The 26,073-nt window shown below is 37.4% G+C and overlaps 1 protein-coding gene across 3 annotated transcripts in view; it reads left to right on the forward strand.

Moving 5' to 3' along the window:
- Positions 1-20,000, forward strand: part of METTL25 (methyltransferase like 25) — a 57,709-nt gene extending 37,709 nt beyond the window's left edge. For all 3 annotated transcript variants that reach the window (XM_080935646.1, XM_080935644.1, XM_080935645.1), the window contains exons 9-12: positions 7,861-7,954; positions 17,613-17,687; positions 18,383-18,454; positions 19,873-20,000. In XM_080935646.1, coding sequence (XP_080791772.1) covers positions 7,861-7,954; positions 17,613-17,687; positions 18,383-18,454; positions 19,873-19,974 — 343 coding nt within the window. In that variant the 3' untranslated portion in view covers positions 19,975-20,000. The remainder of the gene's footprint in view (positions 1-7,860; positions 7,955-17,612; positions 17,688-18,382; positions 18,455-19,872) is intronic.
- The last annotated feature ends 6,073 nt before the right edge of the window (positions 20,001-26,073 follow it).

A 26,073-nucleotide genomic window follows, 5' to 3' on the forward strand; every position in this document is an offset into this window, starting at 1 on the left:
TTCACTATTTTCAGGTTACATCTTGTTTTACATGTACTTTATGCTCATTGTAACTAGTAAGATTTTAGTGCATACTATCAAACCTTTAAAAAAAAATCAAGTACTGACAAAAATTTATTCATATACTTATATGCAAAAATGCTTAAAATCTGTACATTTCGCTTTGTTTTTTAAAATAAAGTTGTTCAATTTAAAAAATAAATAAATAAAAAATCAGTTCTGTCAAGGGAAAAAAAAATAGATGTGTATCACTGGATCTCTTGTTAAAACAGCCCTTGATAGTTCCTATTGTTATGTATAACAACCCCGCTCAATCTCCACAGAATTGTGTTCGAGAAAAAACTCAATGATAAAAGTATATATAATGTGTGATTATTCCTTTTATGTATGTAGGTACCTTATATTTGGAGAATAGATGTTCAGGAATGAGAGTTCATCTTGATAGATTTTTCCTTTGATTGAGTAAAATGTATCCTTCCTTATCTTTTTTGATGACTTTTGGTTGAAAATCTATTTTATTCGATTTTAGAATGGCTACTCCAGCTTGTTTCTTAGAACCATTTGCTTGGAACATTTTTTCCAACCTTTTACTCTGAGGTAGTGTCTGTCTTTGTTGCTGAGATGAGTTTCCTGTTTGCAGCAAAATGCTGGATCCCCTTTATGTATCCAGTCTGACAGTCTGTCTTTTTTTATTGAAGAATTGAGTCCACTGATGTTAAGAGATAGTAAGGAATAGTGATTGTTGTTTCCTGCTATTTTTGTTGTTAGAGGTACAATGATGTTTGTTTGCTTTTCTTCCTTGGGGTTTGTTGCAAGAAGATTAATTTCTTGTTATTCCTAGGCTGAAGTTGCACTCTTTGAGGTGGAGCGTTTTTTTATCTATTATCTTTTGTAGGGCTGAATTTGTAGATAGATATTGTGTAAGTTTGGTTTTGTCCTGTAATATCTTGGTTTCTCCATCTCTGGTAATTGAGAGTTTTTCTGGATATAGTAACCTGGGTTGGCATCTGTGTTCTCTTAGGGTTTGTATGATGTCTATTCAGGATCTTCTAGCTTTCATAGTCCCTGTTGAAAAGTCTGGGGTAATTCTGATCAGTCTTCCTTTATATGTTACCTATTTTATTTTTCCCCCTTACTGCTTTTAGTATTCTTTGTTTGTTTTGAACAGTAGTTGTTTTGATTAGTATGTGTCAGGAAGAATTTCTTTTCTGGACCAATCTATTTGGGGCTCTGTAGGCTTCTTGTATGTTTGTGGTCATTGTCTTCTTTAGGTTAGGGCAATTTTTTTTTCTATAATTTTCTTCAATGTATTTAATGGGCCTTTTAGTTGGGAGTCTTTGTTCCCTTCTACACCTATTATCCTTAGGTTTGGTCTTCTCATTGTGTCCTAGATTTTCTGGATGTTTTGGGTTAGAATCTTTTTTGTTTTTCACATTTTCTCTGACTGCTGTGTCAATGTTTTCTATGGTATCTTCAGTCCCTGAGATTCTCTCTTCCATCTCTTGTATTCTGTTGGTGATACTTGTATCTATGACTCCCAGTGTCTTTCCCAGGTTTTCCAACTTCAGGGTTGTCTCCTTTGTAATTTCTTCATTTTTTTCTATTTCTGTTTTCAATTCCTTCACCTGTTTGGTTGTGTTTTTGTGGTTTTTGTGTTTCCTTTTTAAGGGCTTCAACTTGATTGTTTGTGTTCTCCTGGCTTTCTTGTACTTCTTTAAGTCTGTTATTTATGCACTTCTCAAAGATCTTCATCATATGATTTTAAGTCTAATTCTTGTTTTTTCTGGTGAGTTGGGATATCCACTATTTGCTGTGGTGGGAAAGCTGGGGTCTGATGTTGCCAGGTTGTCTTGGTTTCAGTTTCTTAAATCCTTGCACTTGCCTCTTGCCATCATGTTATAGGTGATATTAGGTGATCTTGTCTCTGACTGGGTCTTGTCTCTCCTGTGGGTATATGGGCCAGTTGTCCTCAGACGGAGATTGCTCCTGGGTCTTCAGCTCTCTGGGTAGGCAGTGAGTTCTGATAGCATTGCCCAATCCTGATCCAACTGTGCCGGCTTTGGCCTTGGGCCAGAAGTGTCTGTTTCTAGGCAGCACTGCTACCTGAGCCCTTAGAGTTCTGGGTGGCCTCTTTCAGGCTAGTCAGTGGAAAGGGAGTATGGACTTACCAGTGGGCTCAGGAGTAAGAGCCCCCATACAGCTCCTGCACACAGCCAGCAACCTGCTGGCAGGCAGCCAGTCCTGATGGTCCTAATCTAAGTCTTAGAGGTCTTGGGCATATGTCATTTTCTCATGTAACTAACAAAATTCAATATTGATCCTTAGAACCATAGATGCTTCTGAATACGGATCAAAAAAAATCTTTTTCTTGAAACTACAAAAGAATAGGTCATATTCTGCATCAGAAATTCCATAACTCTTTTCACCTAAGTGTGACAAGAAAGGTGCATGGCTATTCTATAAGCATGTAGGCATGTCATGTAGGCATGTCCTTACAGAATAGGGTGTTTTGAAATATCACTGTATCTGCTCACCAGTAGCTCAAAGGTGACCATTTCTTCTCTGCAGCTTAGTAGTATAAAGCATGCATTCCATCCTTGCTTGTGCTCACATAGGATGTAATATTGGCTAAGGGTTACTAACTGAAGGGTAGAAACATATCAGGCAGCTTGTTAACCCTCTAGGGGTAAATAAATAAGAGCCAGCCTTTTTTAGGGCTGAGTTAAGGTACAGTGTATTCTTTACTTTGATCATCACATTGTTTTTTTTAACACTCACCATGTTAACTTATTCTTGTTTGTATCATTAGGCTTGCCTTTGTGTTCCTACAGTACATATAGTAATACATTTTCTGTTATTGTGTAATGACATTGTTTTGGTCATTTGATTAATGATTGGATCCATCATTGAGATCCTCCCATATATGCCTCCTGTGCTAGGTACTAGCAATGTGCTCATAAGAAGCAGAGAGCTTCTCTTCATCTGCTTAGAATAGTGCTGACCTCAGTTCAATCCCTGGGCCTCACCCAGAGAATAAGAGTATAGAGGCTCTTGTAAGCTCATTGCTGTCTTCCACATAGGCACTACAGCACACCCATGCTCACAGTCACAAAACCTTATGTTGTCATATCTTGCACATAAAATGAATCCTTATTTGTGATATGCCAGTGTATAACTTTTACAGTGAGCTCAAAATTTGGAATTAAGGACATGAAAGGAAGAAATTATAATGTCCATCCCCTTTGGAAAGGCCACTAAGTTAAAATATCAAGGAAAGAATAATCAGAAAAATAAGAATATGTGAAAGAAATGTTTGTGCCAGGGTTCTAATTTCATCTGGAGTGCCAGGGAAGGCTTCCTTAAGGAAGCACTGTTTGAGGTAGATTTTGAAGGGAGTTTGGGCTTCCAAGGACAAAGCTTGAAAGTGGAATGAATATTCCAGGGACAGTGTTTATAGTTAAAAGAAAGTGTGCTCAAAAGACTGTGCAGGCGTCAGTGTTGCCAGGAGACAGTGTCATAACACAGTGTTGAGCTCAGTGTAAGCCCCAGAGCAGGCTGCTTCACTCCACATGGCTCAAATCTTACTCCCTGGGATTCAGGATTCATGAGGCCCTCTTGAAGAATTTAAAAAGCAAGACTGACCCAACCAGTCACCTTTTTAGTTCTACTTGACTTATAGTTTCTTCCTGTTATTGCTAAAGATAAAATGCAAAGATTTCTAATGTCTTTTGCAACAAATTACTGTATAGTGTACTAAAGGCAGTCTTAACAATAAGTGTGAGATTTTGGAACTATAAAAGAAATAAAAATTGAAAATATTTCTTTATTTTTAGGCAGTCTGAATTAATAAATCCAGGAATCAGACAGTCCACTTGTGCTTACATTCTAATGTTAGTCTGCAGTGCCATCTAATTCTGGTAATTTGGGTGTTACATAATCAACTCCTAGCCTAGGGAGAGTTGGCCCTTGATAGCTGCTAACACAGAAAGAGAGAGTTTTCTTTAGAATGTTGGACTCTGGTAGAAGTCCATGTATCAACAAATCTGTGGGGAGCACAAGTTGAACTTACTAGGTAAAACAGTAGACAAAAAGGTGGTGGGTGGGGAAGAGCGAGGGATCTGGGAGAAATTGGGGAAAGGATGAATAGGTCCAAAATGTGTGAAATTCTAAAGGGGGTAAATTAAAATTGCAAACATTACTCAACAGGCACGAATACATACTGAATATAAAAATATTAATGAAATATTTTATAGAAGGCTAAAATTTTTCCAGGAGCTTAGGGCATGGCTCATTGGGTAAAAATGCTCCTGTTCAAGCCTTAGATCCTGAATTGTGAATCTCATGTATCCACATAAAACCACACCTATAATAAAAACCACCACAGCCCTAGAGCACAGTGGCAAAGCGAGAGTCCTGAGGCCAGCCAGTCTAGCCAAAACGTTGGGTCAGAGAGAAACCCTGTGTGAAAAAGTAACTTAGAGAGAAAAAGACATACACACACAGAAGGGGGCTGCAAGTGTGTGAATGGTTTTGTTTTAACAGAAGGCTCACTGGGTAAAGGTGCTTGCTTCTAACCCTGATACCAACAGTTCAGTTCCTGGGCCCCACATAGAGGAATAAGATACAAGTTCTTGCAAGCTGTCTGTTGTCTTCCACATTAGGCACCATGGCACACCCAAGCTCACACACACAAGATAAATATAATTTTAAAGTAAAAAGATAATATGCATAGAGACTACTAATTTCTTGTCTTATTTTAAGTACTGTGGATGTGTTAGCCATGGCAATCTTAATGTTCTCTAATAAGGATGTAGGTACTGCTGCTGTTAGGAAGCTAGTCGATGGCAGAACCAGTAAAACTGAAAGCAACATTGTTGTCTATGGTACTTTCTCTGTTGAGGAACTCCATAAGGTAGCAGGAAATAGTGTACAATCAAGTCTTTTCATCAGTGAAAAGACCTAATGACTTTTCTCTTTGGTACAGGGAGGATACCCTATAAGCATTCTTGAGATGAAAAGCAGGAAGTGACATTAGGTGGCGTCTTGTGTAACTAGCTAATCAGTTCAGTATCCTGAGGTGTTTATGCTGTTCCTGTCTACTATATCTGTTTGCCATAAGATGTGTGGCTATTCGTTGAAACTGAAAATGACACATAACCCTGTAAAACATTTGTTTTGGCTTCCTCAGACTGTACCTATTCAAACGCCTTTTTACTCAAGACCGTGTAAAATAACGGACTGAATGAGAAGATAATAAGGGCTATCGAAATTTAGAATAAGCAGATTGTTAACTACTTTGCAAAAAGGACTAGTTGCACATGAGCGTTTCCGTGTGAGTTACTAATACAGCTGAGGAAAGTGGGGAACCGCTTCCCTGTTCCCTACCCTTACTGCACAGATGAAACAAGTGGGAGTGTGGGAGACAGTCCAAACAAATAAGCAAGCATTTAGAAGGAGAAATCCAAAGTCTACAGTGTAATGGATGCCGTGTGAGAAGGTGGCGAAATGTTGTTATAAATGTGGGTCCTGGTTTATAATTGATGGAATTGTTGGTCACAACTTTTGGGGTTAAAAAGTGACGATATAATTTTTTCTTTAAAAAAAATCTTATGAAAGCATATAAACAGAAATGAAGAGAGCTTTCAGGTGTAGGTGTAGAGCACTGCTGGGATGACCGGGACTGCAGGAGCCAAATGGGGCAGGAAATGGAGAGGACAGACTGTGGGGAGGGATGACAGACAGGAGAGAACTTGGAAAATGCCTTATAGAGACCTACTGTGGAAGCTTCCACAGGATGTACATATGTGTACACATACGGAAAGGGAGTGTAAATGCTGTTACCGTGACAGGAAGCCGTCCTCCTCCCAGATACCATAGGTCCTTAAATAAAGACCCCAGTGCCATGTGTGAGGTGCCTCTCTGTGAGTCAGTGAGGTACCGTAACCCGCCTCCAAAATGTTACAAGATACTGCCATTTATTTTGGTTACCTTCCAGACCATGATAGAAAAATTCCATTTTTAAAGTCATCACATACTTGAGTTGTAGGATATGGAGGAGTCAAGTTTCTACTCACCTGGAAGTTCTATCCTCACTGGGATTTTTATGTTTCTGGAATGTTCTATGGATACTAATGGTGCAGAAAAATTATAAAATGTTCAGTTGTGAACACTGAAACCTCCAACAACTGGCATGGCAGGATATGCCACCGATGTGGCACAGATGTGTAGAACTAACCAGCAACAGTTAACTAACCTGGCTGGATTTAAAGTTCTCCCCACAAGATGGCACTCATGACTAATATTGTTAACTGGGCCAAAATGCCATAACTGGCAAGGTTATGGACCCTGGGGTACAACCTAATACTGTTCTACTAAATGGACATGGCAGTACACGGGCCCCACCCCCATGTTCTTATCTTTAACCCCATAGGTGAGTCTTTATATCCATGCATACCTCATCCCTCATCAGAGAAGCTGGTTTTTGTAGTAGATGGTGATTAGTATGGAGATCCACACCTAATCAATCTACAGAGAATAGGAACCCATGGGGTGCTTAGCTTTAAATGAGGTGTCTGTATCATACCTTTTCACCCTAAGGCTCAAGAAGCATTTCAGAAGAAAGGATGAAACGTGTAAAAGTTGGGTAGTGACCTTCTGTAGTAAATTCATATTTGCCAGACATGGCAGCATCATTGAACACATAAAGGTGTGACTCAATGCATAATACATCAAACAGGCCAAATTAGAAACATGATTGGCAGATGGGATCATGGAATCTCACCCTTAGCTCAAGAGATATTACCAGTTAATGGGGATTGGGAGACACAGAGCCAATGTTTATAAGACCCTGGAGGAGCTAGTCATGATTAACAGGTGATACTATACCCATGCACATACACAGAGCACTTAGTGGGCTTTATGGGTTTACTAAAAACCACATCAAGTAGAGAAGGGAAGGTGCTGGGGGATTAAGGGGGATAAGGGAAGGAGCTAGGAAGAAATAGGGGTGCATTTGTCTAAAGTATATGCTTGTGTGTGTGTGTATAAAATTCTTAAACAGTAATTAAAAAATAATCCGGGGATACACAGGATACTGATTATTTGACATAATAAGTAGAGTTGAGGTTGTAGTCTTGAAGTGCATCTGAAGGAATTGAACATGCATTGCTAAGGTAGAAGGGTATACAATAATGTCTGACCATGGCTTTAATATTCTTTCACTGGTAAATGAGGCTTTAATTACCACTTTTGATAACATGTAGGTCCTGACTTTTTTTTAAATCCTTTGATTTTTTTCATTATGCTTTAGTTGTAGCCAAAATTGAGAGATGTGATAGTCCATCTTAGTATTATTTAAATTGAAAACTATTTCATTATACTTTGTTTAAATTGCAATGAAAACCTATAAGGCATAAATGATAGTCAGACCCCCAATTGGCTGTTAGTGCTTGGTAGCTCTCATTGAATAGCTGTTGAAATATTGCCCCTGTTAGAGCGTGTTGCCATAAAATGTGCAATGTAATGTCAAGCCAGTAAAAGGAAAATGTGTTTTGAGCACAGTGGAAACTTTTGAGGATCTTGTTAAATTGAGATTTTTAATAGTGTAAGCTTGAAACACCTCTTACATAGTATTGTGTGCAGAATATCATCTTCCACTGCTGCATGTTCCAGAAATTCTCAAAAGCAGTTCCTGATATAATATCACTTACAAATGTCACAAAAGTACTACTTCATTTTTATCACATCTGGATTTTGTGCCATATATATGGAAGATATTTTAAAATACTCCATGTTGAAATGTAAAACTATCTATACTTTAAAATGGAAAAACTAAAAAAGATACTTGCTTTTGTTTTGCAGTGAGCAGCACGTTGGTAAAATTTATTCCAAATGTTCCTCTTTTCTGGACTATGTCAGAATGTCTCTAAAGAAGCTTGGATTAGATGAGTCCAAGGTCAGTGAGTGATCACCTTTTATTTTTACAAAGTACAAGAATTCCTGGTTGAGCAGGGGGTTGGAGCAGGATAAAATTGTTTGCTTTGTACTTATCTGCCTCCTATGAAAAGTCTCAGTTATATTGAAATTAAGCCTCTACCTTTTTTGTAACTCACTGTCCCTGCCAAATATATAGAAAGTTTATTATTGTGTATCACCAAAGAGACTTCTTTAGGTTATTTAGTTAAAAGAATGAGTGATTTCACTGAAGTGGTCTTTCTATGAAGTTGTAACATCACAGTACCTCTGATAACATTGTTGATAGTAATTGTAAGCTAGTTGACTCTACAGGGAAAAACTCAATATAATTCAAATTATACATTAACTTAAAGTTAGATTGAACTACTGTTACTCTGGTATATTAAATTGATTGTAAATTGGAAAGTATTAATATATTTTCAGTTTCTTTTCTGTTTGATGTGATAAAATGCCCTGGTAAAAGCTTTAGGAAAGAAAAGTTTAGTTTAGCTCACAACTCTAGGTTACACAACAGGCAAATCACAAGTGTAGTTTAGGGAGCTGGTCATCTCATACCCACAGAGTACAGAGTAGAGAGAAACATCAGCTCACTGTCTCTACAGTTCTGTGGCCTCTAACTAGGGACTAATGCTAACCACAGTGAGTGGGGCATTTTTTAATATAATCAATATAATCCACCAAAGACATGCCCGTGGACTATCATGATGTAAACAGTCCTGAGAGTTTTTCCACGTGGTTCTAGATTATGCCCAGGTGATTGTTGAAACTAACCATCACAATATGAAATCATTGTTTTGAATGAGAAAACTTACACAGACATAATTATTGCATCAAAGTTAAAGGGCATGATTGTCTGCTGTCCTGGTTGTCACTGAGACATTTCTTCCTTAAAGCAGCTCAATGAGTAATTGTTCTATCATTGTACCCCTATCAAATGTGTTTTAAATATAAAGTGATTTTAGGGAAAACAAAGAAATAAGCAGGAATACACTGGGAAAGAGGAGGACCAACAACCATTGTAGGTATAAAACTATGGTGTATTAGGAAAACAAGAAAATTGAGAAGAATATTTGGGAGTGGGTCGCTGTCTTGATTTTAAGCAAAAGAGATTTTTTTAAATATAGTGCCTTTTAGGTCAGAGTGTTTGGAAATTCAAAGTGATAAAACCAAAATTATATTTTTGATATTTAATACAAGTATTTCATTTTATATGCATATCATGTAATAGAAATATTAAAGTTAAAATTTTTACCACAATAATTAGATATTTTTATATAATATTATTTTAAGAAATCCTAAATGCTATGTAAAATTTTAATATTTAAATATACCAAGAGACTTAAAAGAGCATCAACTAAATCCATAGTTGTTATTAATGACATTTCTGTGTAATTCAGTGGGCAGCAAATGTACCTATGTGCGCTTAACAGTGTAGAAAATCTCCTATACTCATATAAATCATAATCACAAGAAATGATATTTAAACATGAAAGGAAACCAAAGATATCTAGACAGCTCTTTCCAAAGGTCACCAAGGCTGCATGTGCTGGATTTACAGTGACTCTCACAAAGTATGATGGGTTTCCCCACGAGTCTGTGGTCATTTGTGAAAGACAAAAGTGAATGCAGCACTGAGAGCCTTCTTCCTACCCTGCACCACTGGCTCATGGATCAGAATTTGTAGAGAAGCTGCTCCATGAACTCAGCAGCATCTCTGGCCTCTGGCCACTAGATGTCAGCAGGAGAACGATTATTAAAAAACAAACAAAAAAAACAAAAAAAACAAAAAAACAAAAAAAAAAAACAGAAAACAAAATAAAACTTGGCATTTGCCAAAATTGTCCCCTGTTGAGAGCCACTAATTTTTAGCTATTTTTTTTCTTTTATGATTCTGTCTGCAGCAAGCTATCAGTCCCATTATGTATCTATGTCTTAAACTGCTATTTACCATCATCAGGTATGGGAAAGGAAGAGTAGGCACACTGAAAAAAGACTGTAAGACACTGTTTTTATCCTTGAAGACTTATTAATTCGAAATGATTCCTTCTTTGCTCTTTTATTTTGGATAGTTGTAATAACCTTGGATGATGTCTATTGACTTCTTCCCTCCTCATAAAGTACAGACTATTTTAAAAGCACATTTATTATTATATAGGAAAGTTAAGCTAAAATGTGTACCTCTGAAAACAATAGCAGGTTACAGGATTCTCTTCTTTTTGGATGCTAAATAGTCTGTCTGTTTGTTTCTGTGTCTCTCTGTTTCTGTCTCTCTGTTTCCTTCTGTCTGTCTGTCTCTGTTTCTGTCTGTCTGTCTCTCTCTGTGCGTGTGGTGTGAGACTGCACACAGATAACAGGCTTTTTTTTTTTTAATTCATTAATCTGTCAGTGAAAGAATAAGTTTTTACTATGTCATGGCTTTTCTGAATAATGCTGCTGTGAATATGGGAGCATAGATATCTTTCCAAAGTGATTATTTCATTTCCTTTGGATATGTGCCCAGAAGGAATCTGGAGTCTCAAATCTTAATATTTAAAATCCAAATATGTAAGAAGAGGTGCATCTCTCCCTCCCCCCACATAGTTTACCTTTCACTTTTTAAAAAACTCAAAACATCTATTTTACTTCTCCTAAGATTCAAATTCCCAAAGATTGACTGTTTATACAATTTTATAATTTCTAAAATAATATGTATATAAATTTCATCCTCTGTTTCTGCAAAGGAATACAATGTCAATAATCTTTTGAGAAATAGCATGGTAGGTTTCTTATTCTATAGTCTCATGAGCCTCTTTGCCACTTTATCTCTCTATGCTTGCTTGACAAGATTTAAGAAATTATCCTTTTGTTGTTGGTTGTGTTCTTCTATTGGTCAGGGGCAGAGCAGATGACAGTTCTTTGCCCACCCTAGCTTGATGCCTGGTTTGCTGGACAAAGCTGTCTTATGCTTAGAACACATAAAAATCAAATCAAATCAAAGCTAGCGAGTCACTGAAGAAGCAAGACATACGGAAAGTGGGCCCTGCAGGTATTCTGAACAAACCAAAAAGCTGACCCTGGTTTGGGGTGTTGGTTGCAGGTGAGCCAGCCTCAAGGGCTACAGGTGGCCCTGCCACTCTTCTGACATGAGGGGGTGTGGTGCCTCATCCTCTTTGTCCCTAACTAAACATGGCAGTCTGGAGAGTTGACCTCAGGATCATGCGAATGGGAGAACAGGTCCTGCACCTCTCCTGGCCAGCACAGTAAAGCTGACCCTGGTGTAGGAAGCAAAGGTGGACCTTCCCTGATGGTTGGGTGAGCTGACCTTGCCACTCATGTGGTTTGAGGTAGCAGGGGTCTGGGGGTAGGTAATGCTCTCCCCTTCTACCCTCTCAATACCTGCAGTACCCTGGGATCACGGGAGAGTAGGCACTGTCCCTCTCCTGGGCGATTCAGTGGAGCTGGCTCTGAAGGTGTGGGTGCCAGAGAGCTGGCCTCGAGGGCAGGAGAGCTGACCCTGCCTCCTACTGATGGCAGAACTGGGTGGCCTAACTGGAGCAGTTTGGGAGAGATTACCCTGGTGGTGCAGATAAGGGAGAGTGGCTGACCAAGCCCAAATCCAGGTCTCCGGATTGGCTGACCCCAAATTTTGCATCATCTGCAATATATATGCATCTGGGATGCATGAAAAGGCCTGCCCTGCTCTTCCAAAGCTGCAGGACCTCCTTGACACAGGGCAGCAGCGAGGTAATAGGGGCAAGTTTTGATGTGGATCCAGTATTGATGTTGTCACAGAAATCAGAGCTCTTGAACTAAATCAGTAACTCATTACAATGAACATTTGCAAGTGAAGATGTGTGGACAGAGGGACAGACTCTGGGACACACTGGGACAATACAGCTTCCACAGTGAAATATGATCTGTGCCTTACTGTGTGAGTGTGTGTGTGTGTATGTGTGTGTGTGTGTGTATGTGTGGGTATGTGTGTGTGTGTGTGTGAGTGTGTGTGTATGTGTGTGTGTGTGTGTGTGAGAGTGTGGGTGTGTGTATGTGTGTGTGTATGTGTCGGTATGTGTGTAGGTGTGTGTGTCAGAGTGTGTGTATATGTATGTGTGAGTGAGTGAGTGTGTGCGCGTGTGTGTGTGTGTGTGTGTGTGTGTGTGTGTGTGTGTGTGATTTTGAGGGTGGGCAAATATTTCAGAAGCAAATGGTGGATATGAGGGACAAGGAGATGAGTGTGCCTGGGATGCAGGACGTGAAACTCACATAGCATCAAAAACTTTATAAAAAGTTAACTTTATCCCTAGAGCCACCTCTTTTAAAGATTTTTGTTTTTTTTTTTTTTTTCTTTTGACAAGGTATACAAAGAATGATTTTTATTTATTTTTACGAGAATATATTTGTTATACAAACTGCTTTTAATAATGGCATGTTTTGTTCAGTATGCTATTCACTTCCTGCCTGTTTAGACTCCTCTGTCTTCTCAAGGACCCCCACTTAATTTGTGTGTCTCATCTGTGTTACATGTGTGGTGTCCGTGCATTTGTGTGTCTAGTGTGTCTGTTAAGTAGGTTTCATATCTGAGAAAAAAGTAGGTGATATTTGTCTTTATGTGTCTAGCTTATTTCACTTAGGATATCCAGTTCTGTTCATTTTCCTAAGAATAACATAAAACAGTATGTGTGTATGCCACATGTTATCTCTTTGTGTATTGATGAGTGTTAAACTTATTCTAAAAGTTGGTTATTGGGAATTGTGCTCCAGTAATCATGGTAGAACTCACTATTTATTACTATTTTTATTCTATTATTCCTAATAACATATGCAAATAAATTTGATTCTTTTGTATCTTAATGACTTGACATAAAGCCCTGATTGCAGTTTCTTTTAGAGAAAGTTGCAGTGGCTTCAAAGTGTATGTTGCATTCTATAGCTCTTTGAGCAAAACCTTTTAGATGTATGCTATTTCCATTTGATCTATGTCATATTAAGTCTCAATTTTCTTTGTTAAATTTCTATGTGAATGATTTTCTCTTGCGGAAACTGGAGTATTGAGGTAACCGTTCATTGTCGTATGTAGACCTGGCTGTTCTTTATGCCCCATGGTTGGTTTTCTCAACGTAAGTGCTCCAATAATTAGTGAGCATGTATTTGATTATTGATTCTTCTTGATAAACCATATCCTTTACTAATATGTAGTGACATAGTGACCTTTTTACCTGTTTAAGACTATTTGTCTTTTTGATTTCTTTGTGAGGGATCATGCCTGCTTCTTAAAACCATTCACTTAATACACGGTACAAATCCTTTGGTATTCTGTGTGATTCTTTGTTGTTGACTTGTGTCTTTTAAAACAAATGCCTGATCTTCTGGTTTGATCCAGTCAACTAGTCTAAATCTCTTAATTTGAGCATTGAGACCATTTACATCTATCTATGTTATCATTAAAAAATTTGCTACCTACTGTTACTACATTTCTAGTTGGGTCTAATACTGTTTTGTTTTGGTTTTCTTTCTTCTTCATTTATCTTAGACATGTATTGATTCATGAATTGGAAATGTTTGATTCCATTTGAGTTCTCTCTCTCTCTCTCTCTCTCTCTCTCTCTCTCTCTCTCTCTCTCTCTCTTGAGTTCTCTCTCTCTCTCTCTCTCTCTCTCTCTCTCTCTCTCTCTCTCTCTCTGTGTGTGTGTGTGTGTGTGTGTGTGTGTGTGTGTGTTTATATGAACATTTATATATGGGACCAGTGGAGGCCAGAAGAAAAGGTTGGGTCCCCTGGATATATGTTACAGGCACTTGAGTTGCCCACCATGGGTGCTGTGAGCTGAAATCTCGCCCTTTGTAAGAATAGCAAGTGCTCTTAAAAACCAAACCATCTTCTGCCCCATGTTCTTATGTCTTAATCTATTCCTCATGAGATGTATTCTTCCATGTGTTCTGTGTTGTGATTTTCTTTCTATTGCGTGTGGAATTTCTTTGGGTAACTTCTGTGATGCCTGCTTAGTGGGGGTGAATTGCTTTCATTTGTGCTTATCTTGAAATATTTTCTATCAATTTTAAGCTATATTTGCTAAATAAAATATAATGTATCTGACAGTTATTTGCTTTCATGGCCTGAAATATATCATTTCATGTGTTTCTAGTTTCTAAGCTTGTTTAAGTTTTGTTATTGCTGTGTGTGTATACATATGGGAGGGTACATACCTCGTTGCACTGCACATGCGGAAATTAGAGAATAGCTGTATAGAGTCAGGTCTTACCCGCCACATTTATGTTCCAGGGATTAAACTCAGGACAGCTGCTGGCACCTTTACCAACTGAGCCACTTCTCTTAGACTTTAGCTTTCTGTTAAGGTGTACAGTGCTGTCAGGTGAGCTTGACATAGGGAGTGTCGAGCTTTTCCTTGCTGCTTAGTTTCTGGGTTTCTGCCTTTAACATTTTAAAAATGATATGTCTCAGATTTTTTTCTCTCTATTTCTATAAGGATTTCTAAATTGCTCTTGGAGTTATCCATCCCTGTCATTCTTTACATTGGGAATTCTGTTATAGCTGCTTTACATGAGGGGCTTTCTGTTTACCTTAGGTCTTGAGCCAGTTCTGTGCTGCTCAGTGGTGTCGCAGCCGCTCACCTCCCAGTCTAATGATGGGAAATGTTAGCTACTGAGTCACCTGATCAAGTGGGAAGTGAAAAAGAAAAAGACCATGCAACTTCCAAAAACTCCTCCAGTGTTCCCTCTAAGTTGCATTATGGCCACTTTTGCTACATTGTGGCCCTTCTTACTGAGCTTTTAAGAACAGATAAGTAGATAAAAGAGATGAGTGTCTCTTGAGAAACAGTGTGTGTAGATATTGGTATTAGTTATCTTGCTAGTGCTGTGATGAAGTACCATGACCAAGACAAACTACAGAAGGATATACTTATCTGGCTTACAGTTCCAGATTCTGTCATGGTATGAAATCACGGCAGGTGACAGGCATGGTGGCAGATACAGTTGAGAGCTCATTTTTTAACCTTCTAGAAGAAATGCAGAGAGTAAACTAAGACCAGTGTGTGACTTCAAAGTCCCAAAGCCTGTGCCAGTGACACACTTCCTCCATCGAGGCTGTGTTACTAATGCTACCAGACATTTTCACCGAAACCACCAAAGTCTCCTATAAACAAACAGGGACATTATAACCTTCCCTTCCCCTCCAAATCCATTCCCTTCCTCTTTCTCATTAGAAAAGAACAGGCAAACCCTGTCAATCAATCAATCAATCAATCAATCAATTAGTCAATAATAACAAAAAAATGCAGGCTTCTTAAGAGGTAATATCCAAACATGACAAAATAAAATGGAATATGAAGAAGCTATAGTTAGAAAGACTTGGGGTTAAGTGGACTTTGTTTTTTCAAGACAGGGTTTTCCTCTGTAGCCTGGTTATCCTAGAACTAGCTTTGTAGACCAGGCTAGCCTAGAACCCCCAGAGATCTATCTATTTCTGCCTTCTGAGTGCTGAGATTAAAAGCATACACCATCACCACCACCTTGGTTTAAGTAGATTTCAAAAGACAAATTCTAGGTTATTGGGAAAAGAATATTCTAATTTAAGAAAACTACTTAACAGGCATTGTTCACATGAAGAATGTTTGTTGGTCATTTTTCCAACAATTACAGTTATCAAGAAAAGGGCTGCAAAAGAAGAATAATAAGGAAGCCCAAGATTTACAACAGATATTTATTTCTAAAGCAGGCTGCATATAAAGGCAGAGGAAATTCAAGAAATTACAAGTTAGTGAACAGTTAACAGAAAGATACTTCCATATGAATTTTAATTCTTGAAATTCTTCCAGACAGGATGCACATGGTCAGGTGTACAGACTCCATTGGGTAATAACACATACATAATCTACATATGACTACATTATCCCAATGTATAAGCTCTATTACAGCCAGTATAATTCAACAAGTTGCAAGGAGGTTGGGCAGTAGAATAGAGGGTCTGAGATGATCTTTTGTTCACAGTTTCCACTCCAGGTATCTTTAGGACTGATCGTTTCTTTAACCATACCCCATAGTCCTCACAGTCAGTTAAACTCAAGCTAAGGGTTTTTCTAGGGTGTAGAGACAGGACAACAGGAAAGAGTGGAATTCTTTCAGTGCTTCCATCTGCCGTTTAATGTACATCCAAGGCTCAGCGGCAACAGGCATACAAGAAGAATGCAGTTCACACTTAATTTTCTCATCCATAAATAACCATTTCCCGTTTTTCCTCTGAATAATATACCCATACTGTACAGAATTATCACACTTGGGAGCCACTTTATAGGTCATGTATAAGTCTGCATTTACAGTTGAGCTTTATGGTTAGTGAGTCAATTGTTTGCATTTCTTAGCTTCTTAATGTCAGTTCTGTTATCACAATAGCTTATAAGTAATACATAATTGATGGAGCTACTTAGTGAATAAACTGAACATAAACAGAGTTGTTTGTATAAGGTGGGCAACTTTGTGAAGTGCTAACCAAAGGGGAGCTACCAGATGAAACCGGTATCAAAATGCATGAGAAACCAGGAATAGTAGCGCACCCTAGAATTCCAGAATTTGGGGTATCCAGGCAGGAGGACTACAATTCTAAAGACTAGACTGGGCTACCCATCAAGATCTTATCTCATAAAATAAAAATCCACCAACCAACCAAATAAATAAATTACATGTGTGATAGTTTGAGAACAGCCTCCAAAGGAGTTGAGTCACTGGGGTTGGACTTCGAGGTTTCAAACCCTCATGGCATTCCCATTTAGCCCTCTGGCTCTTCCTTGTTTCCTCACTACTGCTCCAGCACAGTGCCTGCACGCCATGGTAATACCCATGGACTCACCTTCTGAAACTAATCCTCTAATAAAATCTTACTTCTACAATGTGCCTTGATTATGGTATCACATCAAACAGCAGAGAAATTACTAAGTCAACATGTGAAAACAAGTGAGAGGATAAAGAGTCAAAAAGAAAACTTAAAGGATATTATGTTTTCCTCATATGGGTCTAAATGTGTTTTTTCACATTGTTCCAGTGCTCTGAGTTTCTAAGTCTTAAAAACAAAAGTGTACAGTGGCAATCAGACAGCAGAAGGCCTTAGCTCTCAGAAGGTCTGTCAGTCACAGCCATAGTCTCTCCTCTACTTCCTGAGATCGGCAGTTGAAGGACAGTATGAATCTTTAGTCTCTGTCATGGTGATTTCTACAAAGGATGCATTTGCTGTGTGCCAACTGAGAAGAACCAGTCTCTGTGGGTGGTGGTGGTGCTTGTTACTGTGTTGTTGTTTACCAGTTGTTGATTTTGCTGCTTAGAAGACATAATGTTAGACAACTATGTCTGTAAGTTACATCTTCAAACAGCGAGATTGTTGTTTTGCAACCATAGCAATAAATGAAATAGTTTACCACTATGTACTGAATTTGGAAACAGTTAAGACAGTGTTATTTATAAGATGGTGAATAACATCAGTACAGAAGATTTAAATGAAAGAATTTTGTTATATTCACTTGCCTAAAAACAGTTTTTCTGATAGTAGAGTTATCTTAAATTAATACTTATTTTACTTCAGGGTTTGTTATAGGATTTTTTTTAAATTAACTTTAACCATTGATAAATATATTGCTACTGTTTTTATTTCAAAGGTCTCTGAAGAAATTATAATGGACTACTATGAGAAGTTTAAGCCTAGAATGAATGAGCTAGAGGCATTTAATATGGTAAGTCATACATACACACACACACATACACATGTACATACATACATACATACATACATACATACATACATACATACATATATACATACAAATTGCGCATTGAATATGTTGCTAGACTTGAAAAGTAGCCTATTAAATTTTATTATGGGCCTTTTTGTTGTTGTTTTTGGTGATGGTGGTGGTGGTGGTGGTGTGTGTGTGTGTGTGTGTGTGTGTGTGTGCGTGTGTGTGAAAAAGAAAGGGGGTAGTTAGTTTTCTTTTTGTAAGAAAATTATTTGGGAAATATTTCAGAACTATATAAGGTGTTAGTAATGTCATAAAAGGAGCACATGGCAGATTTCTTTTTAAGTGCATCTTAAATGCACAGAGCGATACTTCAGAGTCCTTTGAACACATGTTGATCTCCAGAGTAGTTATTTTACAAGCTTTCCTTTAATGAATTGCATTCTTAGGAGTCTTTTAAAAGCTTTCCATCCCATGATTGCTTCCTGGATTCCACCTCATGTCTCTTAGAGGACATCCTCTTTCTGTAATTAGTAAAGAAACGCTTTTGATCTCTAGTATTCATTTTCTGAAGACGTGCAGTGGGTATCAGATATCTGAGATATGTAAAGTTTTGTAGATACATTTTCTCAAACATAATGTTAAACAAATAAACTTTTTAAAGTGCCACTACCTTTTCTGTTTTCTTGCAGTTGAAAGTTGTTCTGGCTCCTTGCATAGAAACACTGATTCTTCTTGATCGACTTTGTTACCTGAAGGAACAGGTAGATTCTATGATTTTTCAATATGCAGCATAGATTTCAAAATGTGGAATGAAATAAGTAAAAACATAGAGCTGGGATGAAGTTATTTCACACAAATTAATAAGAAGATGTCTCTCGTGCCCCAATACTTTTAATATACATCCTATTTTCTGCTTTATAGATACACATATGTACTGCAGATGTTTCAGAAAATTGCTGCAATAAACTGGATGTTCTTTTAATTGTACGATAGTTAATATTCATAGGCAGTGAATCCAAGCAACCATATATGTTTTAGAGCCAAAATTAATTATGACCAGATATTGAAGATCTTGTGTACAGATTTCACTTTGTAAGATTTGATCTTTTAATGTACTTTGGACATACTTGTTCTATAATATACAAATGTCTTTGTAATCAGGGAGAGCATTTCTCCCAGAACCATATTGTTTCATCTGTGTCATGTGGTCTGCTGAGCTGAGGTCAGTAAATTACTTTGAACTCTTTGATCCTCTTCATGGAATCAGCTTACTGCCTACTATAAATCCTTTATTTTAACAACCGTATTTTGTCATTTAGTGATTTTTCTTTACAAAAGGCTTCTTGAGACAAATGGATTTAAATAAGTGTCTTCATTTTAATTGGTTTTACAGATTAAGGGAGTTTCTAAGTATTTAAATAATGTACTTTCCTTAGCCTCCAGTTACTTCCAAATCACTACAAAGCCTTGTTCCTCTAATTGAAGGGTGAGACACTCAGTACCTATTTTAATAAGAACTCATTTTCCTTCTCAAAGAATTTCACTGACCTAAGTAAGCAGTTAAACAAACTAGGTTACAACAACTTTGATCAGCCCAAATAAAATGATACAAGCATTCATTTTAAATATGTAAATATATTGTGAAAGTTCTCATATTAGTTTTAAGAATCTAAGCTATGTAATATAAAAGAGAGGAGTAAAAGAAATGATGTTCATCCTGCCTTTCAGACTTAGTCTTTAAATGTTAGGTACATTTTACAATGTCAGACATGTAGATTGTGCATGTATGTGTGTGTACACTATTTACACTTTAAAACTGTAATAGTTATTTAGTGTATACTTTTTAATTTATATAGCATTTTCCCCTTCTCTGTACAAGGTGAATAATGGTTTTCTATTAAAAAAGTTTGATTAAAATACAGTATTAGTTATTGGCCTTCTCTAGCTTTTCTATATTGAAACAAAGAACACTGTGGCAGTCAATCTCTGTAGGCATATGTTTTTAACATAACTTTGAAAATAAAATTGTAGATGTTAGTTTTTATTCAGCATAAAAATTGTAACCTTTGGTGTCTACTTATGTTTGATATTATAGTCTGATTCATCTATGTGTGATAAGTAATTCATCATTTTATCTGCCACAAATGGTTGTATATGTAAATGTTTTATCAACTTTCAGGAAGACATAGCATGGTCTGCCCTCGTGAAGTTGTTTGACCCTGTGCAGTCCCCCAGATGCTACGCTGTCATTGCTCTGAAGAAGCACTGTGATGGCAGCTGAAGCAGGAAGCTAGACAGTATTCGAAGACTACTTTTCTAAACATTTATATCCTGTTACGAAAACATTTTAAATCTATATTTTAAATAATAAAATAATGGCTAACATAAAGTCATTGTCAGTGTTTTCATTTGCAAAGCATACATTTATGTAATTTAAGGATTTATGTAAATATTATGATCAACAGTCTTGAGTGTGTCAATAGTAGATTACAATCTGATTTTAAATTTTAATATTTAGAAGCCTTAGAGTTTACCACGCATCATATTTTGGGCTTTATATACTTAATAAAGGAAATGATAATCCCAAATGTAGTTATTAACAAATGCTGAATATTATGTGCATTTTCCAGGACATTTTTGGAATAGCTTTCCACTGATATATAGGAGATATACATATGAAAAGACTCATGAGGAGGTAAGTTATAAAATAGGCCTAATATAGAGCATATTTTAGACTGTTCCAAAATGTGGTACGTGTGGTGATATTCTCTTTCCTTAAGGAAATGTGCATTGTATGAGTAATAAGTACTCACTTAAGGATTCCTGAGGCTATTTATCCTACTAAGATGAAGGGATGGGATGAATGCTTATGGGAATTGAGCTGTGCTTTAAAGGAGGCCAGCTTAGGTAGAGGAAGGCTACTGATTTGTTTGAGTTAATTTTGTATCCAGCCACTTTGCTGAAGGTATTTAGCAGCTGTAAAAGTTCTCTGGTGGAATTTTTGGGGTCACTTAACAAATAGTGATATTTTTACTTCTCCTTTCTGATTTGTATCCCTTTGATTTCCTTTTGCTGTCTAATTACTCCAGCCAGGACTTCCAGTACTATGTTGAATAGGTAGGGAGAGAGTGGGCAGCCTTGTCGAGTCTCTGATTTTAGTGGGATTGCTTCAAGTTTCTCACCATTAAGTTTGATGTTGGCTATTGGTTTTCTGTATATTGCTTTTATTATGTTTATGTATGGGCCTTGGATTCCTGTTCTTTCCAGGACTTTTAACATGAAGGGGTGTTGAATTTTGTCAAATGTTTCTCAGCATCTAGTGAGATGACCATGTGGTTTTTTTCTTTGAGATTGTTTATATGGTGTGTTATGTTGATGGATTTCTGTATATTAAACCATCCCTGTGTCACGCGCCCACGCTTCCCGCCGGTAGGAACAGGCGTGCAACAACACACAAGATTCTTCTGTGGACAACCTTTATTGTACAGCACTCTGAGCAGGGGACTTCTTGAGCAGGAAACTTCTCTCTGAGCCAGGGACTCCCTACCGGGGTCTACTGTATAGGCGACCTCTCATGTGCAGTCTCCCACGTGCGATCTCTCTGCCCAGTCTCTCTCCACGTGGGATCTCTCTGCCATCTCTCCACGTGGGGTCTCCCGCAATCTCTCCACTATCTCCCTCTCTCTCCACGTGGGGGAGAAATGCACTGCTATATATGCCTAGGAGACTCGTGTCGCTACCTGATTGGTGCGCCCTCCAGTAACTCAATAGTATGCCCCGAGAGCGGGCTATGACATATGTGGCGCATGCGCATTAAGTCTCTTGGCTGGGCAACAGCTCTGTTTGCTGAGTTCTCAGCGGGAAGCCGGCGCCATGTTTGGGTGTGGCACAAACGGCTCCCTACAATCCCTGCATCCCAGGGATGAAGCCTACTTGATCATGGTGAATGGTCGTTTTGATGTGTTCTTGGATTCAGTTTGCAAGAATTTTGTTGAGTACTTTTGCATCAATATTCATAAGTGAGATTGGTCTGAAGTTCTCTTTCCTGATAGGGTCTTTGTGTGGTTTAGGAATGAGGGTTATTGTGGCTTCGAAAAATGAGTTGGGTAGTGTTCCATCTGATTCTATTTTGTGGAATAGCTTGGAGAGTATTTGTATTAGGTCATCAATAAATGTCTGATAGAATTCTGCACTGAACCCATCTGGTCCTGGGCTTTTTTTGGTTGGGAGGCTTTTGATGACTGCTTCTATTTTTTTAGGTGTTTTGGGATTATTTAGATAGTTTACTTGGTCCTGGTTTAACTTTGGTACCTGGTATCTGTCTAGGAATTCATCCATTTCTTCCAGATTTTCCAGTTTTGTTGAGTATAGGCTTTTGTATTAGGATCTGACGATTTCTTGGATTTCCTCAGTTTCAGTTGTTATGTCTTCACTTTCATTTCTGATTTTGTTAATTTGGATACTCTTCTCTTTGCCCTCTAGTTAGTCTGGCTAAGGATTTATCAATCTTGTTAATTTTCTCAAAGAACCAACTCTTGCTTTTGTTGATTCTTTGAACGGTTCTTTTTATTTGTATTTGGTTAATTTCTGCTCTGAGTTTGATTATTTCTTGCCATCTGCTCCTCTTACGTGTATCTGCTTCTTTTTGTTTTTGTTCTAGAGCTTTCAACTGTGCTGTCAAGTTGTTAATGTATGCTCTTTCCAGTTTCTTTTTGGAGGCACTCAGAGCCATGAGTTTTCCACTTAATACTGCTGCCATTCCATTGCAAAGGTTTGGGTATGTTGTGGTTTCATTTTCATTAAATTCTAGAAAATCCTTAATTTCTTTTTTTATTTCTTCTTTGAGTCTGCTATCGTTTAACAGAGCGTTGTTCAGTTTCCATGTGTATGTGGGCTTTTTGTTGTCTTTGTTGTTATTAAAGACCAGCCGTAGACCATGGTGATCTGAGAGGATGCATGGGAGTATTTCAATCTTCTTATATCTATTGAGGCTTGTTTTGTGACCAATTAGGTGGTCAGTTTTGGAGAAGGTGCCCTGAGGTGCTGAAAAGAAGGTGTATTCTTTTCTTTTAGGGTGAAATGTTCTGTAGATGTCTATTAATTCCAATTGGTTCATAACCTCTGCTAGTTTCATTGTGTCCTTGTTCAGTTTCTGCTTCCATGATCTGTCCATTGATGAGTAGGGTGTTGAAGACTCCCACTAATATTATGTGTTGTGCAATGTATGTTTTGAGCTTTAGTAGGGTTTCTTTTATGAATATGGGTGCTCTTGTATTTAGAGCATATATGTTAAGGATTGAGAATTCCTCCTGATAATTTTTCCCTGTAATGAGTAAAAAGTGTCCTTCCTTGTCTTTTTTGATGACTTTTGGTTGAAAATGTACTTTATTCGATATTAGAATGGCTACTCCAGCTTGTTTCATTGGGCCATTTGCTTGGAAGGTTTTTTTTTCTAGCCTTTTACTCTGAGATAGTGTCTGTCTTTGTCTCTGAGATGAGTTTCCTGTATGCAGCATAATGCTGGATTCTGTTTATGTATCCAGTCTATGTCTCTTTATTGGGGAATTGAGTCCATATATGTTAACAAATATTAAGGAATAGTGGTTGTTGTTTCCTGCTATTTTTGCTTTTTGAGGTAGAATTACCTCTGTGTGTCTTTCTTCTTTTGGTTTTCTTGCTTAGTTATTTTCTTGCTTTTTCTAGGATGTAGTTTCCCTCACCTGGACCTTAAATCATTAATAATGCAAGAGCTAAGAATATAGCCTTGTGCAACTTTTGGTATTCAAAAATCATTATGTTTAATCTATACACACCAAGAAAACTCTGTTTCCATGTTATGTTCTGTTCTTCATGTACTTTATGCTTATAGTAACTAGTAAGATTTCAATGCACACTATCAGACTTCTAAAAGAATTAAGTACTGAAAAAAAACATATTTATATTGTGGTATGCCAAAATGCCTTTAAAAATCTGTACATGTATCTCTCTCTCATTTTTAAAATAAAGTTGAAAGACTAAAATAAAAATAAAAAAGAATCCTACCCTCCCTGCCCAGTGTAGAACAAGTCCCTTGCTTTAGCAATACACAAAGTTTCTTGTGTCCACTAAGGAGCTGTACAGCTGGGTGAGTCTTGTCAGAGCTCAGCTGGTGAGCCCTCCTAAAGTCTCTAGAGAAGAGAAAGGAGCAGCCTTTGTAAATGGTTGAATGATAAGTATGATTTTATTTCTTTGGGGTTACATATCGAATTTCTAGCCTACACACACACACACACACACACTCACAGCTAGTGATTTCCTAGTCATAGCTATGTCAAACTACTTTTTATCTGATAAGAAATCTAGTGTGTAGAAAGGGGGTCGGTTGTGAGGAATTCCGGCAGACTAGTCACATAATCACATACTTTACTGATTATCAGTATTTTATCAATCTTTTTAGGAATGTGCACATAACATCTCCACCAAAATTTTCCCTGCTAAAGAATTGTAAAGAAAATCCTCGACAGCTTAGGGTTTTTTATGATTCATTTATTATTTCTAAAACTAGGAAATCTTTTTCTCTGCCAACACGGTAGGTGTTCTCATTCACATATCTTTGGTTTGCCAGAAATATCTTTATATCAGTTGAATTTGAACTTGATTAAGTTGTTTAGTGCTTTGAGATTTTTGTGTTTATTACATCTTTTTTATTTACTTGTTTTCCAGGAGAAGGGAGTTATTTTGTGCATAGGGGCTATAGCATTGTGTGGAGGTCAGAGGACAACTTGAGAGAGTCAGCTCTCTCCATCCACCATGTGGATTCCAAGAATCAAACTCAGCCAATCAGTCAACAGTGAGTGCCTTTACCTTTGAGTCATCTCAGTGGCCTTTGATGGTTTGTTTGTTTTCTTTTTTTTTTTTAATCCTTGTTAGTGATGTGATTTCAAGTACATCATACCTTCCTTGGACTCAGGTTTGTTACTAATAGAATGGATCAGCTCCTTGCAGTTGTAAGCTTAATGAACTAGTACAAACTTGCTCCTTCATTCTTCCTCTTAGTGGAGTGGTTGTACCATATGGTCATTCCTTAAAACCATACCGACTGAGTAAATAGATAGATATATGCATACACACACACACACACACATGCAATAACCACAAAAAATTAGTCCCTGAATTTGAAGGAGAATGGAGAGGGTTATATGAGAAGGTTTGGGGGGAAGAAAGGGAAAAGAAAAAGACTTTAATTATAATATCAAAAGTAACAACCAATAAAAAAATATATATGCATATAATGAGCTTAACTGTTATACTGGTTGGCTCCTAGTTTTAACAGCTTATTTTATTAGGTATGCTAAACTGGCTTTTGTTTCAATATACAATCCTTTTATTTCCTCATGCTGTTTGCAATACATAGCTATCTCAGAACAGAAAGTCTAGCTGGCCTTCTTTCTTTCCTTTTGTAATTCTATTTCTACAAATATTTAACACCCTTCTTTTGCAACCACTTATGCACTTAACACTCATTTCTCATAAAGATACAAAGACCTCATATGTGAAAACAAGATTTGCATAAGAGCATGAACTACAACTATTAACAAGATTTACAGTAACTCATCTTGTTTTAATATATTGTCAGAAATTATATCTATCAGTTAGACATCAGTACCATGAGATAATATATGTGATCATATTGAGATTACATTCATGAGATCACAGCTTTACATACATAAATACACATTACAGTGACTGCAGACATGTGCCTCATAAAAGCTGTTCTTTCAAAGTTTACAGTTTACTGAAGAGTATGGTGCATTGATAAGAGCACCAGTCTGACAATCACTTTCAAGATGACCTAAAACAAGAGCCTTAACATCTCCTGACTCATTGGCAAAATGGAGCCTCATTAATACACACTTTGCAAATATTTAGTGAATGTCTACTATATGTCTGTGATGGACTCCTTGGGTTATTTTTCAGTGAATAAACGAGAATTTGGGAAGGAACTCATTAATATTATCAATGCCCTGTATTCTGAACACTTCAGACCTGACATGTTCCATATTCTATTTTCTAAGACTTTCAGTAACTCATGGTTAGTATAACCAACAGTTTGTTTGTGATTCATATGTATTTCACACAACCTGAGAATCATTCTTCTCAATTTTTAATAGTTTTATACATAAAACACTCTGTGGCCTGGAATTTTTTAGGTATGACAAGTATGTCATTTCTATGTATGACAGAAAGTACTTTGAATTTCAGATCATTTCAGTTTTAGGCTTTTCAGATTAAGAGTCCTCAGCTGGAAGCACCACAGTTTAGAGTCCCGTGACTTAAATCATTAAGTCAAAATGATGTAAGTTGGATAAGTAGCTCAACCTTTCAGTGTACCTCAGTTTTC

The sequence above is a fragment of the Micromys minutus genome (genome assembly GCF_963924665.1).
Source record: "Micromys minutus genome assembly, chromosome: 22".
NCBI classification, from domain to species: Eukaryota; Metazoa; Chordata; class Mammalia; order Rodentia; family Muridae; genus Micromys; species Micromys minutus.